Source organism: Notamacropus eugenii, chromosome 6 (assembly GCF_028372415.1).
Source record: "Notamacropus eugenii isolate mMacEug1 chromosome 6, mMacEug1.pri_v2, whole genome shotgun sequence".
NCBI lineage: Eukaryota > Metazoa > Chordata > Mammalia > Diprotodontia > Macropodidae > Notamacropus > Notamacropus eugenii.
In genome coordinates, this window is record NC_092877.1 from 353,774,935 (window position 1) to 353,794,496 (window position 19,562).

General features: G+C 45.0%; 1 protein-coding gene and 1 long non-coding RNA gene across 7 annotated transcripts in view; one reads left to right on the forward strand and one right to left on the reverse strand.

The window, feature by feature from the left end:
• Positions 1-7,947, reverse strand: part of SKIL (SKI like proto-oncogene) — a 30,402-nt gene extending 22,455 nt beyond the window's left edge. Inside the window, exons 1-3 of one of the 4 annotated variants that reach the window (XM_072618486.1) lie at positions 7,926-7,947; positions 4,154-4,372; positions 2,623-3,786 (exon numbers count right to left, since the gene is read on the reverse strand). In XM_072618486.1, coding sequence (XP_072474587.1) covers positions 2,623-3,723 — 1,101 coding nt within the window. In that variant the 5' untranslated portion in view covers positions 3,724-3,786; positions 4,154-4,372; positions 7,926-7,947. Of the gene's footprint in view, positions 1-2,622; positions 3,787-4,153; positions 4,373-6,449; positions 6,551-7,557; positions 7,653-7,925 lie in introns of those variants that run through there. The other 3 variants (XM_072618487.1, XM_072618485.1, XM_072618488.1) reach the window with 3 other exon arrangements.
• Positions 7,848-16,864, forward strand: LOC140510136 (uncharacterized). Of its 3 annotated transcripts, XR_011969110.1 has the most exons (5): positions 7,848-8,299; positions 8,441-8,563; positions 8,917-9,050; positions 9,187-9,347; positions 14,461-16,864. It is a non-coding gene; the product is annotated as an uncharacterized lncRNA (long non-coding RNA). The 3 variants fall into 3 exon arrangements; XR_011969109.1 differs by having other exon boundaries at positions 7,848-9,347; XR_011969111.1 differs by lacking the exons at positions 8,917-9,050; positions 9,187-9,347 and having other exon boundaries at positions 7,848-8,563; positions 12,382-16,864.
• The last annotated feature ends 2,698 nt before the right edge of the window (positions 16,865-19,562 follow it).

Here is a 19,562-nt window from a genome sequence, read left to right on the forward strand (position 1 = left end):
GCTACAAAGCTACAAATTAAAGTATCAATTGTTTTGGCTTACAAAATAAAGATAACTCCACCTATATAATAGATATTAATACATGAAAGACATTGTTAAAACATGAAAGCAGAAAGGTCTTTTTTGGGGTCACACACCACGCCTGAGCACACACTCATGCATGTGTGTGCATGTGTGTGTGTGTGTATTTTCTAACAGATTAGTGTGAGTTGAGTTTAGGAGTTCAGAAGCAGCCAACTCATCATAATGTGTATCTACACACTGTTAGAAGCAGAAAATGCATTAGGTCAGTCAAGTACTTCCTTCTGAGCTCATCCTAAGATGTCTACACATTTCAGGCTTACATACATGTTAATAGGGTTAGAGGACTGGACCTATGGGGTAGGGTACTCCCAAGTGAGGAAATTCCCTCCACCAAGATAGTCAGCACCTCCTCTACAACTTACAAAGTATCCTAGAGCACTAAGAGACTTAAAGGAATCAACCAGGTCACAAAGTGTAAGGGTTAGGATTTGAACTCAGGTCTTCCTTGCTTCAGGCCAAATTTTTACACAAGTTTATACACAGCTTAAAAACAAACATTCTTAGTTAAATTAATTTAAAATACTAAGGGATCTAACACAGTTGCTTTTTCAAATTTGTTTTTACTGAGATTTCCTATTATAGTACCTTGTTTTCTGAAAATTGTTTAAATCCCAGAGGGGTATTTTAGTTGAAAAATCTAAAGAAAAGCAAGAGAGCAGAGAAGCAGTATAGATACAATGCTGAGTTTAGGGTCCAGGAACCAGAGAGAGTTCCCCTTCTAACTCTGACACTGAGCAGCTGGGTGACCCTGGACACCACCCAGATGTCTCAAGTTTCAAGTTTCCTCATCTGAGGGTTTCTAGTCACCAAGGGTTAGTCAGGCTCAAATGAGGTCAGGTATTTAAAGGTCTTGCAAATTTTCAAGTCATTTAAATATAACTAGCACATAATTCTATGTATATAGTCTTTATAACATACAGACTAAAGATAAGTTGAGTTAAGGTTAACTTTAAAACCAGAGAAAATTCCCACATCATTTTATTCCTTTGGTTTGGGCTAACCGTATACAAGAAAATGAATTTTCCTATCAGTTGGGTTCTAACATTTTGTATCCTATAGACCTTTAGCACAATGAGCACCACAAATTTCATGGCAGAACCAGGATGTCACCAGGAAGGTCAATCTTTACTCTCATTTGTTTACAGGCAGGACAGTATTCATATAAAAAGAAGGTACTATTATTATCATATACAATTTCTATAAGTGAGGGGACCTGGCTAATTTGTCATGTTTCAGTGTGAAGTTAAGCAAAATTGCATGTAAATCTGAAAAATGGAAGATGTAAGCTATTGATTTAGCTAAAAAGAAAAAAAAACTCTGAGCCTACCCATTCAGGAATATAGCAATGAACTCCAACTTCTGGGGTAGTTTACTCTAGAGAGGTAACAGGAAACAAGCATCTATTAAGCACCTTCTGTGTGCCAGGTAGTGAGCTATTAGAAGCCAGGCAGGAAACATTTCCAAACCTACCTAGTTTAAACAGTCCACAGTAATACACCCTGGCACAAGCAAATTTTCTCTTTCATTTTGTATCCCCAGAACTGAGCAGATAACATAATTCTCATATCTTTAAAGGGCAATATTCTTATACCCAAGGTAAGAAATCAAATGTCTATTCCTAGCTATGTTCCTTATTATATAGTACAATCATGTGCCCTGTGACCTTCAAACAATCATTTCATCTGTTTCATTTTCTTCCTCTTCTGGAAAAAAAGGAACACCCTGGGATGTTTTGAAGAATTAAGAGCTAAATAGCTACCATTGTGACTAATTTCAGATGAAATATGATTTACTGCTTTTCAATTTCAATTTGCTCATCATAACAAAGTACTAAGACACTCAAAAAAGAGGATTATCTATGAATTAAGAAAGCTAGTTTAGGGGGAAAATGCTTAGCCTTGTTTAAAATATACAGAAGCTGGACTAGAAAACTAACCTTATCATCTTCATTGTCACAGAGGGGTTTTTCTCCATTCCTATTGCTCTATCTAAATTTATCCCTTTCTAATTTTTCGCTCATTTCTCCTACTTAGATTACCCCATAGCATAGTAAACATAGTCTTCTTTGAAAAAAAAAATCAATTACTATGAAATGTTAAGATTATTCTAATATAAGAATCGCAAGTCCTTCAGATCTTCTACATCACATTCCAAAGACCATAAAATCTGAATAGTCCAGCAGGGAAATGATGCCAAAAATCATTGGTGTGTCACTCAAAAATGCCAACTGGGGCAAACCACGAGATGTCTCTGTGGTTCGCTCACCCCATTTGCAAAAGGAGCTAATGCTTTAAAGCAAACGATCATGAATCATAGAAATAGTACAGTTAGCTTCCATTTATCTACATGAAGCAACGACATTCTCTCATTTGGCTACTTGGGATACATCAAGTTACATTTCTAAAATCTACTAACTGTAATCTTAAAAGGATGTTAGATTTTGAAATAATCAATGAATGCACTTCTAGAAAAATATGTATCCCACTTCCAATCAGAATGAATGGGTAGCTCTTCAAATGCTAGATTGAAAACACTTACTTTGGACTGAGCTCTCTTTCCACTCCGGACACTAAATTTCTCCTTCATTTCCTCTAAAAGACTGTTGAGTTTCTTTTCTTCCGGTGTCCCTAAGTATTTTTGGTTTACATGGAGATAGCAAGGCCACTTGGCTGATTCAAAGCCCCAGTGGCAGGTCCTCTTGTCAGGGGATCTGTGTGAATGCATCACAAACGTCTGGGGTGCAAACATTCCACAGCATTCCAGACACTGTATACACGGTGCATCGGGCTGAACATAAAACTGGGGTGCAAATAAGCCCTGGCATTTACCCAAGCACTCATGTTCCACTTCAAAGGCCCTGCCACTTTCTTGTAACTGGGCCAAGGAATTTTTAGCAGGATGCATACTACCATTTTGAGGGCAGGTACGTGGACGGAGCAAAGCATTACACAGTCTTTGAGCATCAGTGAGTGTGATGAGCCCACAAGATGGGGCATTAAATGGAAGGATTCCCAAGACCTTCAGGATGTGAAGCTGTTCCGAGGTACACCGTGAACAATATATGTACAAGTCATCACACACGGTATTTATTTGCTGGAGTGAAAAATCCCGGAGTACAGAATTTAAGACTTGAGGCAAACACAGTCTCTTTTCTCCTCCAACCTGAAAACAAGAAATGGATTCTCCCTCCAGGACAGTCTGAGTTAGTTCAGTGGAACTATCTGGAGGAATGAGCAAAGGCCCAGGAAGAATCTGAGGGGACGGGAGAGGCAAGAATACAGTGGGTGACATGCTTTCTTGGGAATAACGAGCTGAAAATGCTGCAGGCCCACCCAGGGAGCTCTGACTACTTAAGTGGAACTGTGCCAGTGTGTGCTTTAAACTAGGATTTAAATGTAAAGGTTCAGACACTGAATTACAGCTGGATTTGGCCTTTTCCCCATCCGTCTCCATTGGAGCTTCACCATAGTCATCCAAGTTCTCCTTCTTTACCGTTGGCAATGTGTTTATCAGCACTTTCCCATTTACATGCATTTCTGTCATCATTTTTTTCATGGGAGGGCTGCCCTCATCTCTTAGCCCATTCCGTTTTTTATTGGAGCCCTGAACCAAAGGGAAGCTAGTTTGGAGAGTTTCCATGGTTGAACTGTGAAGCTTCAAATAATTAAGTATGAAATTTGCATCTTAGTTCGGCGGTTTGTTCTGGAAGAAAATAAGAAAATGTTTATAGTAATTTCACTCTCAGTCATAACACCTTCTTTTAAAGAAAGCTTTGATTTACTCAAAAGATTCTACACAATCACTTAAGTCCCTTCAATAAAATGTGGCTGTCACGTTTATATCCTCAAGTATAAACGTATTTTTTAACCTTTTGGCCTCAGATTCCATGAATAAAGTATATTTTTTTTTAAAAAATCACTATCAGTTTGAGATGTGCTGGCTCAATGCAATTCTTCTAAAGCACAATATCAGAGATATTTGCATCTTATGCCAGTTTTCATGGCCATGTATAAGAGAATGGAACATGTCAAAATGTTTTTAACACAGTGAAGATAAATTTAAAATTCACCTGAGGAAACTGGAAAAATAAACTTATTCCTCCAAAAGGCAGTCTATATTAGCAGACAAATGAAAAGTTGCCTATAAGTGGCCCGTAGTGGTGTCAGCAGAGATGACCACAGTCAGCATTTCCCCCTAGATTTTTGCAACCAAAAGTAACAGCACCTAAAGAAAAATCTGCCAGATTTGCGTCTTGGACAATGTTGCTTTAATTCTCCTTTCAATTAATCTGTAAAAAAGAAAAGGGAGGGTGGGGACAAGGAAAAGTTATATCTGAATTTGTTCCAAGGACCAAAGGTTTCATTTGAAAGCAGTTTCTCAATGGTGAAAGCAATTTCATTTACAAAGGGTGATTTTTTTTAATGATTTATTTAAATCAGTTAATTTGATGGTCATTTATTTAAATAATTTCATTTGAACACCCTCAATTTAAACATGAAGGTGGCTTGTAAAGGGTCTCCCCAGCATTCAGAGACAGAGATTTGTCTTGTGGGTTGCAGAGGTGATAATTCACAATATATAGAACTACACAATGGCTGCACTCCAATCAACTCACCCAAAGCTAATCACTAGGGAGCCTCTTTCGACTGCCATTATAACCAGAATAATTTACTTACTGAATTTCCTAATATCATTCAAAAGAATTAACTCCAAGTACTTACAGGAAGGGGGGAAAAGTGTTCAAATCAGCACTCATTGTCTCATGGGTAAATATTGATGGTCTAATCTAAATTGCATCGATTTTTTTTTTTTGCATTAATTGCCCAGTATAGCTGAGGGTTTTTTTGTAGCGTTATGAAATCAAAAGTACGTTTAAAAAAAAAAGTAGGTAAATCCAAAAGGTGAGAAAATCTTCCTGCTGCCTGGGAACTATGTATTCCAATCCTTTGACCCTCCAACCTTGAACAAGGCTAATCTGGGACAAAAAAAGCAGTTGCAGACACTGTTCACAAAGAATGCAAATGGAGCAAGGGGAAGGGGGGAGGGGGAGAGGTAAATCCTCCTTCCACTTCCTTCTCAAGAAAAGAAATCCTGAATAAACTGGAGAAAATTGGGGTGAGGGTGAAGATGAACTATTGCTGCCTGAACTATTCACTCCATCCATCCCAACAAGGGAAAGGAAGGAATCCACTGACTTCAACCCCACCGCAGAGCGCCAGCTCAAACCACGAAGCCCAAAAGGAATCACCTGGAGAACTGGGGATTCCCCAAACCCCGAAAGTCCTTTACACCCACGCGGAGTCAAGTACTCAATTGAAAACCCTAGGGAAGGGAGGGGGAGGCAGGACACTAGGAATCAGGATGAGGCGGTAGGTGGGAGTCCTCCTCCTCCACAAGCCGACAGGGACATCCCCAGCCCTCCCCCTGCCAGTCTGCCCTGGGGAACAAGTCTAGACTCCAACAGGGTGGAGGGTGGAGGCTGTCGGGGGTGGGGGTGGGGGGAACCATGGGGACACTCGGGTGGAAATCCCCTTCCTTTCCTCACCCACCCTGTCATCCTCTCCCCATCTGCGGCCCCTGAAACTAAACAGAGCTCGCCCGCCGAGGCTCAACCAGTGGATGGGGTGCGGGTGGAGAGCAGCCACTAGTGAAAGTCCCCTTTCGGCCTCCCCACCTCCTCCAGGGAGGGTCAACCCAAGCCCCCCTCCCTCGATCCCCCACCCCTCGGACGGAAAGAGAGAGTCAGAGGAGGGGGCGTCGGGGAGTGGAGGCAGCAGTCTCCTTTAGCCATTCCGCACCCCACCCCGACATCTCCATCCCCTTCCGTCGCTGCCCACACTTCGGGAACTGGGCGCCACTCAAGCGGGGGCGGGGGGACGGGGGGGGGACACTGGAGGGGAGCGGCAGACGGAGATGGGGGGAAGCAGAGTGAAGACGGGGGGGGGCGTTGAGGAGACAGACACGGGGGGAGGGGTAGACAAGGGAAGGCAGAAATAGAGGAAAGGGCAGACCCGGGGTGGGGGGTAGAGGGGTAGACCAGGGGGAGGGGGTAGACCAGGGGAGAGGGCAGACCAGGGCAGGGGGGCCCTTCCTCCCCAGCCCGGTGGTCTCCAGCCCCCTCCCCCCAGCCGGGCGGGTGGCGCCCCGAGCGGAAGCCCCCTGCCCACGGCCGCCGAGCCTCGCCGACGGGCCAGGAGGTCCGGGCTGGGCCCCGCCGCGCCCCGCCGAGGCGAGGGCATCCCCGGCGGACGCCGAGGTCAAGTGCAGCCCTGGCCCCCCGCAGTCCCCCGCAGCCCCCCGACCTCCCGCGGCCCCCCGCGCCGCTCCCCTGCCCGCGGGCCCCGCCGGGCTGGGCCGAACCGTACCTGCGCTGCTCCCCCGGGCCCCGCCGCCGCTCCGAGGCTCCCCCGGGCTCCGCCGGCGCCGCCGCTCAGAACCCCCCGCCCCCCCATGGCTACACACAGCCAGCCCTCTGACGTCACCGGGCACACAGACCGCCCACGTCACTGCGGAGACACAGCTTCCCGCAGACGCCGCCGCCGCCGCCGCCGTCTCCGGCAGCCCGGGGGGAGGGGCCGCGGGGGAGGGGGAGGGGCAGGCCGCGCCAGCGTCCCCGCGCGCGCGCCCCGCGGCCCCAGCGCTCTATTGTGGCTCCGGCCCCGCCCCGCGCTCCCCGCCCGGCCGCGCGCGCCCGGCGCCCCTCCCCCCTCCCCCGCCCGCGGGGCTCCCAGGTCCTCGCGGCCCCGCGCGCCGTCTGGCCGGCTGGCGCGCGAGCCTGTCTGCGGTGCGCCCGGAGCAGACAGGATGTTCCCTCCCGCCCCGCCCCGCCCGGCCGGGCTGCGGGGGAGGGGCTGAGCCGGCAGTCTGCGGCCCGCCCCGCGGGGGCCCGGAGCCAGACCGCGGGGCGCCCCCGCCGGGGGATAAGGCGGCCCTCCCCACCCTCCCCAGGCGTCCCCATGAGCCCCCCACCCGGGGAGACTGGGGGCGCCCCCGCCGGGGGACAGGGCAGCCCCTCCCCACCCCCCCAGGCGTCCCCATGAGCCCCCCACCCGGGGAGACTGGGGGCGCCCCCGCCGGGGGACAGGGCAGCCCCTCCCCACCCCCCCAGGCGTCCCCATGAGCCCCCCACCCGGGGACACTGGGGGCGCCCCCGCCGGGGGACAGGGCAGCCCCTCCCCACCCTCCCCAGGCGTCCCCATGAGCCCCCCACCCGGGGACACTGGGGGCGCCCCCGCCGGGGGACAGGGCAGCTCCTCCCCACCCCCCCAGGCGTCCCCATGAGCCCCCCACCCGGGGAGACTGGGGGCGCCCCCGCCAGGGGACAGGGCAGCCCCTCCCCACCCTCCCCAGGCGTCCCCATGAGCCCCCGGCCCGGGGAGATCAGGGGCGCCCCAGGTGGAGGGCACTGCCCCCAAAGCGCCCCCGTGAATCCCTCTCCCGAAGATATCTGGGACCCCCTCCCCAATCCCTTACGCAGGCGCTCAGCCGAGAACAGCATCTGCTCCCCCTCCCCTTCGCCCTTCCGAGCCCCCTCCTTGAGAGGTCAGGGACAAACCCCTCCGCCTGGCAGCATCTGCTCCCTCCCCCCGCCCCCAGCCCCTCCTCCAGCCCCCTCCACGCCGCTCCTCCGAGTCCCCTAAGTGGGGAGGTCGGGGACACCCCTCCCCCAGCCCAGAACCGCATCTGCTCGCGGCGCCCCTCCCCCTCTTTCCAGGAACCCCCCCCCCCCCCCCCCCCCGCCTTCTCTCCCCTTCCCCCCGCCCGTACTTCCTAGACCGCGGGGCCTCCAGCCCGCCCCAGAAAGCCAGCTCTGCACCAGCAGACGGGAGCCCCGCCCCGACCTTGCCTCTGGCTGCCCCGAGCCCTCCCCCGGCCCTCCAGGCTCCTGGACTCCCGGAACAGGGAGCGCTCGGCGGCTCCTCGCCTGAACTGACCTCGGCCCGCGGGCAGCCGGGGAGTCGATCGTCTGGAAAAAAAAAAGTTGCAGCCCCAGCGAAGCCCCGGGCATCTCCCTCCCTGGCCCTGGTCCGGGCCCCTCCCCTCGCGCGATCTAAAACACCCAGAGCATCCACAGCGAGGGTTTTTTTTCAGGGTTCTTTTTTTTATTGGTTGACTTTCACATGGGGAGGGGAGCGCAGGAGTGGAGCCTAACCACCCAAGAGCTGGAGGGATGAGAGAATCATTGCAGACTGGGAGCAGAGCTGCCAACAAGGTGGTAGTGTCCACGCAGTAAGAGGGCTATAAGTTGGTCCAAGGAAGCGGGGGCCCCTGGGTGACCTTCTATCCCGGGAATGGCCCAGGGTCTCTCCGGCCCAGGGCAGTCTCTTAAGAAATCTTCGCTTGCTTCCTTGTCAAGCAACTGCTCTGTGCCTCAGTTTCCTCCTGTTCGGGATAAGTATTGCCCATCATTAAAAGATGACCACAACCGGCTCTAAATCCGTGATCCCATGAAGATGGCCTCCCTCCCTCAGAGAACCGTGTGAGTCGAAGTTGGTAAATTCCTGTGTAAATATCAGCTACGATTATAGTTCTTCTCCCTCAAATTGCTTCTTATCCATACACATTTTTCACACGACTTGGAGCTGGGGTCAGAATCTCCTTTTAATGTGTTACATTCCTCTTCAGTCAATCAACAAGCATTAATTAAGCGCTTACTGTGTGCCAGGAATTGTGCTAAACATTAGGGATCCCCCAAAAAGGCCAAACAAAATTCCTTAAAGGCAGGAACTTTTTTTTTTTTTGCTTCAGTTTTAACCCTGGAGTTTAGCACACAGAGTAAGAGCTTAATAAATGCTTGGTGACTGAATGAATGATTGTCGGTCCTCATTTTAGAGGTGAGAAACACCAGAGAAGCAAAGCGATTTTGTCCCTGGTCAAAGATAGCAAGTCGGGATTCTAACCTCCAGATTCAGTTTCTTTGCTACTTGGTGTTTATCATCCTCTCCTCCAACTCCACCCAGCAGTGTGTAAGTTCCCTGAAGGGGAGACTATTTCTGGTTCTGTTTTTGTTTTTGTGTATCAAAGCCTGGGCACCTAACCTAGTGCCCAAGGCAGAGAGGTGGCCTCTTTTGTTGGCTAAAACTACATTATTGTTGCTAAAAGGTCTCTTTGGAAGTAGAAAACCGTAGATGGAAAAGAGGAAAGAATAAAGATCATAAAAAGTATATCTGCTAGGTGTTTCAGTGATTAGAGCTCTGGACCTGGAGTCAGGAAGACCTGAGTTCAGATTCGACCTCCAACACTTACTAGCCGTGTGATCCTGGGTGAGTCACCAAACCTCTCTTTGCTTCAGTGTCCTTATCTGTATAAGGGGTGATAATAATAGCACCTTCCTCCCCAGGGTTGTTGTGTGAGGATCAAGTAAGATAATAATTGTGAACCAGCATGTTAGCTATTAAATAACTAGGTGGGGGAGTGCCAGGAAATTCAAACCTGGCCTCAGAGGCTTACTAGCTGTGTGACCCTAAGTAAGTCACTTAACCCCAACTGCCTCAGTTTCCTCCTTTGTAAAATGAGCTGGGGAATGAAATAGCAAACTGCTTCAGTACCTCTGCCAAACAAACCCCAAATGGGGTCACAAAGAGTCAGATACGACTGAACAACAACAAACCTATCTAAAAACTTTTCTCTTGTTTGGGGGCTGGGGGAGAGGAGGAGGAGGAGGATAGAGCATCACAATTTCAAGAGAATTGAACATTTACTTTTTAAAAAGTTACAATTACTTTTCTAGATGTTCAGTACTATTGATGGACCATGGCAAGATTCATTTTACTCCACCACAGCTCTAAAATCAGGAATTGAAACTATCTCCACCCAGCACTAAAGCATTCAGTACTCATTAGGTTCAGAGTTTTTTGTGTGTTGTTCTGAGAGATGGGGGTTGGGAGGGAGGAGAGTGCCCAATTTTCTATTAGTCCCTTATTTTATTGTCGTGAGTTCTGTCATTTGGTGTATCCTTCTAAACACTCCCTACCATCGGGCCAGAGGTTCTTCGGGACAGCTGAGACACAACAGGGACAAAAGATTTTTCTCCTCTTGCCTCCCTTCTAGCTCCTCCCCCTCCTCTTTACTCAGCTCCCATATTGGTTCCAAAGTTTCACCCCCATCTCCACCAACTATTGTTCTTCCCAGTTACTGAGCCTCTCTTTCCCTCAGGGAAGGATGCTCTTCCCCCCACCCCCCACCCCCCACCCTTTCTTTGGACTGTCTCCTTTCCCTAGCATGAATAATTCTGTAGCACTTCCCATCTGTTATTACCATAGAGACAGAAGCTCTGCAGAGATAATGATGCTCTGTGTGGAGTCAGTGGGGGAACCAGGAGCATCTGTGAGCCTGCAGGGACAGATTTTTTTTTTAACCAGTCAGAAAACATAGATGACCTAACCAAAGATTGAAGTGAGAAGGGTAGACAGCCCTGAGCCTTGGTCAGTTGTCTGTACCTGGTCCATGAATTTGGTGCAAACCACAAAGACCCCTCCAACACCCATTGAAGAAAAAGAAAGGTTATTTCAAAACTGCCATTAGTAATCAATTGTTGGCCATTTTATCAGCCATAAACATAACTGTTTACAAGCCCAAAGACCGTAGGCAGAAAAATCTCAGTTTCAAACTACTACTGTTTATTTCATCTGCTCATGTTGTTTTCCCCCACAAAACATCTGTGTTTCTGATAGAAGCCAACATTCTTTGCTGCAAGAAAAGTCTTGTTCTTCACCTCCTGGTGATGGGAGGGTAAAACTTGTTTATTTACCCCTCTGGGGGTAGGGAGTAAACTAGTAGCTAGGGAAATCTAAATGTGGAGGGAATTGTTTGAATTTATTGGGGAAAAATAGAATTTTTTGCATCATCTGATAAAGCACAGAAAGTGCCTGGCACATTGCATTTTGCCCTTCAGATCCCAAGGCCACTGGCCCCAAACTGCAGGTTGGGACTTGTAAGCAAGTGAGATTTTCTTAGATCAAGTATATCTTGGAAGGTTCATCTGTGGTCAAATTTTTGCAGGCCTTAGAAGTATTTGCAAGATTGATTTTATAAAAACCCTTAAGAAAAATAACAGTCATTGTCTCTTCCAGCCCAGATGTTATAGTAAGAGGGCCCACAAAATACAAATAAAAGGCAGAAAAAGAAAGAAAGCAGTCACTGCAGGTGGTAAAGAGAATGGTCCATGTCCAAAGACAAATACACATGAGGCCAACTTAATTACCAGGGATGATGCATGTCTCCTCATCTCTGCTGCTCATTTGGGTCCTATGCAGCCAACAGAAAGATTGAGCACAGAGTTGACACAGAGTCTATGTGTGTGTGGGTCTGGATTCCAAAGCCAAAAGTAAGGGATTTTTGAATTGCCCATCATTTTATCTGCTGAATTGTAGAAGATAATCCCTAAGAGTCATCATATCTCCCCACCTCAAAAGCTTTGAATGATTCCCTACTGTCCAAAAAATTAAAGAGGTAGCTAGGTGGTATGATGGATAGAGCCCTAACTTAGAGTCAGGGAATCTTGAGTTCAAATCAGCCACTTCCTCCCTGGGTGATGCTGGGCAAGTAGTCTCAGCCTCAGTTCATCTCCTCTGGAAAATGGGGATAATAATAACACCTATCTCAGTAGGACCAAATGAGATAGTTATGTATAATAAAATCTAGAACATAAACAGAGAACCTTTGACAATGTCTCCCCTTGGGAAAGATTCTGGGGATTCTATTTCTTGAGTAGTCATAATGACACATAATGGAAGTATCTTGGAGAGACTAACCAGACTGTAACCAGTTACAGTGTATGCTTCTGTATGCTTATGTCTCTCCAAGGTACTTCTGCTAATCACCTGGTTGGGGCAGCTAGGTGGGGCAGTGGGCTTGAAATCAGGAAGACTCATCCTCAGAAGTCCAATTTCAGCCTCAGACTTTCTAACTATGTGACCCTGGACAAGTCACTTAACCCTGCTTGCCTCAGTTTTCTCATCTGTAAAATGAGCTAGACAAGGAAATAGCAAACCACTCCAGTATCTCTGCCAAGAAAACCCCAAATGGGGTGAAGGAAGAGTTGAACATGACTGAACAAGAAAATCACCTTTTCCATTGACTAGCTTCAAAAAGGGCTCTGCAACCAGAGACACAGCTTTTTGTTATTCAGCCACTTTCCCCTTTGACTGATCACTCTCCATCTGACTCCTCTGGAGGTATCTGATGGTGAGAATTATAGCCACAGAGAGGACTTGGACCTTCTCTTGACTGAGGTTGACGTATGACCCCGTGAAAAAAGTCACGTGGCCTCACTGTTTGTTGTTTTTTTTCTCTTAGAAAAAAAGATGGGATGCTCCAAACTTGAGAGTCCCAAAGGTCAGCCAGGTCTCCAGGCTTCCTGGTGTCTTGATGAGTCAGGTCCCAGTATTGAGGTTGTGTGGCCAGCCAGCCCAGTGAGCAAGGAATGACCTTTAGGAGTGACTGAGACCAGCCCACTGGTGGCTGAGACAAAGACTCATCCAACATCAATATTCCCAGACGTGTGCTCTTTGGCCCAGTGACACTAACCTCCTGGCTGTTCCATAAATCAGACACTCCTTCAGCTCTGGGCATTTTCTCTCACTTTTCCCTGTACCTAGAATAGTCTCCCTCAATGCATTCCAACTACTGACCTCCCTGACTTCCTTTAAGTCTCAATTAAAATCCCATCTTCTGCAGGAAGCCTTTCCTCTTAATTCCAGTGCCTTCCTTCTATTAAGTATTTCTTATTTATTCTGTAGATGGCTGGCTTTTTTACAGATTTGTTTGCATGTTTTCTTTCCCATTAAATTGTGAGCTCCTTGAAGGCAGGGACTGTCTTTTGCCTTTTTGTATCCCCACCTCTTGGCACGTAATAGGTATTTCATAAATGTTTATTGCTTGATCAATTTAGACATGAACATGATGATGGGCAGCTGGGAGGCACACTGAATAGAGTGAGGGGCCAAGAGTTAGGAAGACCTGAGCTCAAAACTGGCCTCAGACACTAACTTTGTGACCTGGGCAATTCACTTCACCCTGTTTGCCTCAGTTTCCTCATCTGTAAAATGAGCACGAGAAAGAAATGGCAAACTAGTCCAGTATCTTTGCTGAGAAAACCCTAAAAGGGGTCACAAAGAGTCAGACATGATTGAACAACAACAATGATGATGCCAATGTTATCTGAAAACTGGGTTACATCTGAGCCCATCCTCCCCAGAAACCAGCATAGAATAGGAACAATAATGCCCTGGAGGTGTTGATGGATCATGTTTGTATCTTATTCTTTCTGTGTCTTCAAAGTAAATATCTTTGTATAAAAACTGATTGATATTAAATGGCTAAGTGGAATGAGAGCTCTAATCAATGGCACCTAACAGGGAACCCAACAGGGGGATGAAGCGAATGGCATTGGAAAAGAGATACCTCTAAACCTCTCAGAGTACTGCTGAAACCCTGAGGGACAGAAATAATCATCCTGGCTCTGCAAAATGAGCCAGAGCATACTCACTACAAATGTACAATGTTTTACAAACCGTGCAGCACTATATACATATTGTTGTTGTTGTCTCAACAAAACACCCACTTTCCTTCTTCTCCAAATGTGTTGGCCACGTTCTCCCCTTCTCTACCAGCATTCCACTTCAATTGGCCTCCCTTTCTATTTTTTTATTAGATCTGTGACTTAATTGATACAAAGAATACCCAGTGAGGAAACTCTGCAATTTCTTGTTTTAAAGAGATGCCTAGGATTCTGAGAGGTTAAATGAGTTGTCATGGGTCTCTCAGTCAGTGTGTGTCAGAATCAGAACTTGAACCCAGGTCTTTCTGACTTTTAAGATAGCTATGGTATAGTGAATAGAGAGACTGTCCCTACTTTTCCCAAAATCCTAACTGTCTTTTAAGGTCTAACTCAAATGTCACCTTCCTCATGAAGTCCTCCATGTCTCCCTTTCAGGAGCTAAGTGTTTATCTTTCCCTTCCTTACCTGCTTCCCTCTTTCCAATACTCTGGGTAAATCTCTCTTAGAGTACCTTAGAGTTCATTCAACCTTTTTATCAATTACTTAGGTGAAGGTACAGATAGAATACATAACATGACCCAAAGATCTGGGGATATAGCAAACATTTTGTATGACAGAGTCAAGATCCAAAAAGTAGAGTTAAGGAAATCAAAGAAGTATTAGTCTTTCCACTAAGAGAGATCTGGCTCTGATAATGACTAGCTATAAGGTCCCTGCTCTCTGCAAACATGTTTATATTTCCTCAATCTTTACATAGAACTAGAAACAATGTAGGGACCCACTGATTGACAAACGCCTTTAAAATGTAACAAAAACTTGGTAGGTGAATGTAATGGAATGTTACTATACATTAAAAATTATGGTCTATCAATTAGGGAAGGGCTGAACAAGTTGTGGTATGAATGTAATGGAGTACTGATGTGCTACAAGAAATGATGAGCAGGCAGATTTCAGAAAAACCTGGAAAGACTTATATGAACTGATGCTGAGTGAAATGAGAAGATCCAAGAGAACACTGTACACAGTAAGAGCCACATTGTTCAATGTCTGACTTTGAAGGACTTCTCAACAATGCAAGGATAGAAGACAACTCCAAAAGACTCACCATGGAAAATGCTATCCACATCCAGAGAAAGAATTTTGGAGTCTTAATGAAGATGGAAACATACTCTTTTCTCTCTTTTTCTTTTGTTTCTTCTTTCTTGTGGTTTCTTCCTGTAGTTTTTTCCAGTAGTTGTAATTCTTCTTTTCATTGTAACTAATGTGAAAATATGTTTAATATGAATGTTTAAATAGAACCTGTATCAGGTTACGTAATGTATTGAGGAGGGGGGAGAAGAGGGAAGGAGAGAAAATTTAAAACTCAAAATCTTATGAAAGTGAATGCTGCAAACTTAAAATAAACAAATTGATTAAAGGGAAATTATATATAAATATGAGGAATTTAGAGAAATGTAGGGAGATTTTTATGAAATGATTCAAATGGATGGAGAATATCTTATCAGCACAATGGGGCTACTGCTGATGAAGACCCAGTCAACTAGGTGGCTCAGTGGTTAAAGCACTGGACCTAGAATCAGGAATAGCTGAGTTCAAATCTGGCCTTAGACACTTATTAGCTGGGTGATCCTTGGCAAGTTATTTAACCTGTTTGCCTCAGTTTCCTCAACTATAAAATGGGGATGATAAAGTCATCTGCCTTGCAGGGTTGTTGTGAGAATGAAATGAGATTATATTTGTGAAGCATTGAGCACAGTGCCTAGAACATAATAGGTGCTGTATACAGGAGTGTTCCTTTCTCATTCCCTTCCACAGCCTGAGGAACATGTGCTGCTAACCCATGTGAGGAGGCTTACAGAGTCTATTTCTGGAAATGCATGATCATGTGGAAAGGCAAGTCCCAATTGCCATATTAGAGCACATGTTTATATGTTTCTTGCTTGTCTCTTGTCTTCTGTTAATTACTTATCAATGGCATCAAGGCAGTAACTGGCTCAAAAGAGAAGAGGGCACTAATTACTGGGCCAATAAATAATATAGGGCAGATACCAACTGCAACTGGTGATTGGTATGAGACAGAACACACCAAAATGGGGGCTTGAGATAATAGAATTAGAAAGATATTCCAAACCTCTCAGTATTACCTCAAGAACCTGAGGGGATATGTAGCCCCATTCCAGGACCTGATTTACCAGTGCAAATCGGGGCAAAGATGCCCAGAACTCTATTTAGGCAACTACCATATTTCAGCAGTGGATATGCTAGAGATATCCAAGTATGCATGTGTTCATGTATGTGTGTGAGTGTGTAGGGAACAGGCAAAAAAGATGGACAGTGAGCTAGGCCCAGAATTGGAAAGGAAAGGGAGATTAGCTTGGATTGCTTTCAGAAAATTATAAAGCATTTTTACTCTCCTCTAAGCTTGCCATAATATGAAAGGCCCATCTTTTCAATATTAACATTGTGCAGGTATTGTTGAATGGCACTGAGACCTAGAATACCCCTGCCTCTGATGAATTCAAGATAGGCACCACAGAAAGGGCAATGAAGAGGTATGTGGTGGGTGTGAGCAAGCTGCAACATGTAACAATGAATTGTATGAGAGTGAAAGATGAGTCTGTCACAAGGCAAAAGCAAGGGATGACAGATAGATGGCCAGCATGCCAATCAAAGAAGGCATCCAGCACATGGGGTGGTCCTCCCATGGGAAATTTTTAGAACATAGATGAGAATTGCATAGGGTGAGCATGCATAGATGGTCTGAGATCTGCAGGTTTAAAGGAAACTCTCACCTTGATGAAATCACAACTCCATTGAAATATGTGAGATTCAGAATGAAATAAGCAGAACCCAAAAAATCTATATACATAGTGACTACATAATAATAATTTTAAAAAAGTAGTTCTAAAAAGAAGGCATTCAAGTCAGACCCCTGGTCAGTCTCTTGGCTGCCTCTACTTAGGTGAACAGAAAGTCATGTGAACCACTAAGCAACTAAATCCTAAGAATGGTACCTTTTATAGAAAAGTTTGCCCAATTTGGCAAGAGAGAATATTTTTACTACCCCTGTGATGGTTCTAGAGAACAGAAAATGAAACTGCTTCACTCCTCATGGAAGAGAAGTGAGGTTCTACTAAGTGAGGTTGAGGCATACTTTTCCAGATGCGTTCACTCTAGGACATTTGTTTGGCTTTGATTAATTCTTTTTCTTTGGTATAAAAGAGATTCAATACAGGGCTGTTGTTTTATTAAAAGAAATAATTATGATTAAAAAGAAAAGAACATCAACAACAGGTATTTTTTTAATTCTTCAATTGACATCCTCTCGAACTACAGCTCTTCTCAAAGCCAAAGGTATGGAAAGAGTGCTCTACTCCCGTGGCCTCTGCTTTTTCACTTCCTGCTCACTATTTACCTCCTTGCAATCTGGCTTTCCTTGTTCTCCCTATAGTTCTATTTAAATGTCTTCTGTAATATAGATATACCAGAATGCTATAATAAAAAGAGGTCATAAAGCAATTTGCCCATAAATGAACCTTATGCATCCTTATTAGAATTATGGGAAAGGCAAAGAAAATCAAACTCATTGAAGGCATTTGACTTGTGAATTCACTTTCACTTTTCCAAGGGACCTGTGGGGTCCGTTCCAAATCAGAGATTTTGTTAAGAGACTTGCCCAACTTCAGATCATTACTAAGTATCAAAGATGGAACTTGAATCTATGACTTTCTAGCTCTTTCTACTACTATTACCTGGCTCTCAGTAATAAGTACCCTGACCCCATCATCACTACTCCCCACTTTGCTTAATATCCTGCTTAGATCCTACAGGATCTGTTTTATGAAGGTAGTCCCAACTTGCCTATATATAAAAACTACATAGTTTTTACATAGTTACAAAACTATCTTTGCCCTCATTTTCCACTTCCAACTCATTTCTATTTTGCAAAAGAAAAAGGAAGAAAAGTTTTCATTTTAAGTTTTTGTCTGGGACGTGTGTGTGTGTATGTGTGTGTGTGTGTGTGGCTGATGGCCCAGGATTCCTCAAAGCCATTGGGTCCACATGGATCAAGTCCAATCCTGGGCACTGATCCAAAAGGGTCATTTTCCTTCTTTGGCTCATTATGACCCCATGTGGAGCTCTTTCTAGAAATATTTCCAAATGAGCTTAGTCTATATCCAAATCTACCCAAATATGGGTGAAAGGGGTCTCTGGCTTCAATACAAGCACTCAGATTGACAATGTGAAAACTGGGCGAGAAATAAAGAAGACCCAAAATACCATAAACACACAGATTTTTGGGAACTTATAAGCACATACAGAAAACCCATACAATACTCATATTCCATAAATTCCCCCTGCAAGGCAGTTCTCTTTGGGGACTACTAAACCAGCAGCTACTAAGCTACACTGTCTGGATCTCTCTCCTTCCCTTCCTCTCTCTTTCTCTCTCTCCCTCCCCCTCCCTCCTCTTCCTACACACCTCCTTCTCCTTCTTCTTCTCCAGGCTGCACTCCTGACTCTCACTACTCCTAGACTACTCACACTGAAAGTACCTTCTGTCAGGAAAGTTGGAAGTTGAAAAAGAAATTTACAGCAACTTTCTCTGATAAAAACTTCATTTCTCAAATATATAGGGAATTGAGTCAAACATAAAAATAAGAACCATTTCCTAATTGATAAATGGTCAAAGGATATGAATAGGCACTTTTCAGAAGAAGAAATCAAGCCTCTGTAGTCATATGAAAAAGATATTCTAAATCACTATTGATTAGAGAAATGCAACTTACAACAACTCTGAGACCATGTCATACTTACCAGATTGGCTAATGTGATAGAAAAGAAAAATGACAAATGCTGGAGATGTGGAAAAATTGGGACACATCACTGTTGGTGGAGTTGTGAACTGGTCCAACTATTCTGGGGAACAATTTGAAACTATGTCCAAAGGGCTATAAAACTGTGCATACCTTTTGACCCAGCAGTACCATTACTAGGTCTGTGTTCCAAAGAGATTAAAGAAAAAAGGTAAAGGATCTATATGTACAAAAATATTTATAGCAGCTCTTTTTGTGGTGGCAAATAATTGCAAATTGAAGAGATATCCATCAGTCGAGGAATGACTGAATAAGTTGTGGCATATAATTGTGATGGAATACTAAGGCATTATAAGAAATGATGAGCAGGATGATTTCAGAAAATATATATGAACTGATACAAAGTGAAGTGAACAGAACCAGAACATTGTATACAGAAACAGCAACATTGTATGATGATCAACTGTGAAAGACTTAGCTACTCTAATCAATACAATGATCCAAGACAATTTCAAAGGGTGATCAAAAATACTGTCCACTTCCAGAGAGAGAACTGATAAAGTCTGAGTACAGATTGAAGCATAATTTTTTTTCTCTTTCTTTACTTTCCTTGTTTTCCTTTTTTGCAACATGGCTAATATGGAAATGTTTTGCATGATTTCACATGCATGATTGATATTTATTGCTTTCCTTCTCAATGGATAGAGAAGGGGTTCAATGGATAGAGGGAGAGAATTCAGAACTCAAAAAAATTTTTAAGTGAATGTTTAAAATAGATAATAAATTCTTTTTCAAAAGAAAGTACCATCTGTCCTTTCTGCCTCTCCCTCTGATTGTCTAGTTCCTCCCAGAACTTCCATTTCAAGGAGGAGGCCCTGGTCAACCCAGCTTTCATTCCCCTCCAGGCTGCACTCCTGACTCCGTCCAGGACTTTCTCAGCCATTCTCCTTTCTTGGAAATAATTCCTAAGGCACTGCCCAGGAAATCTCTCTTCTCTCACCACAGGCTAGATCCTAGAATTATGCTGTCTAGGGGATAGAAATTATTGAAATCCTCTATAAAGGAGATTGGGGTCAATGGTGGGTTGGTAAATATTTGACAAGGTCTGGGTCGGGGGAGTACTGCACAATATACTTTAAAATTTAATCTGCATTGTTAAT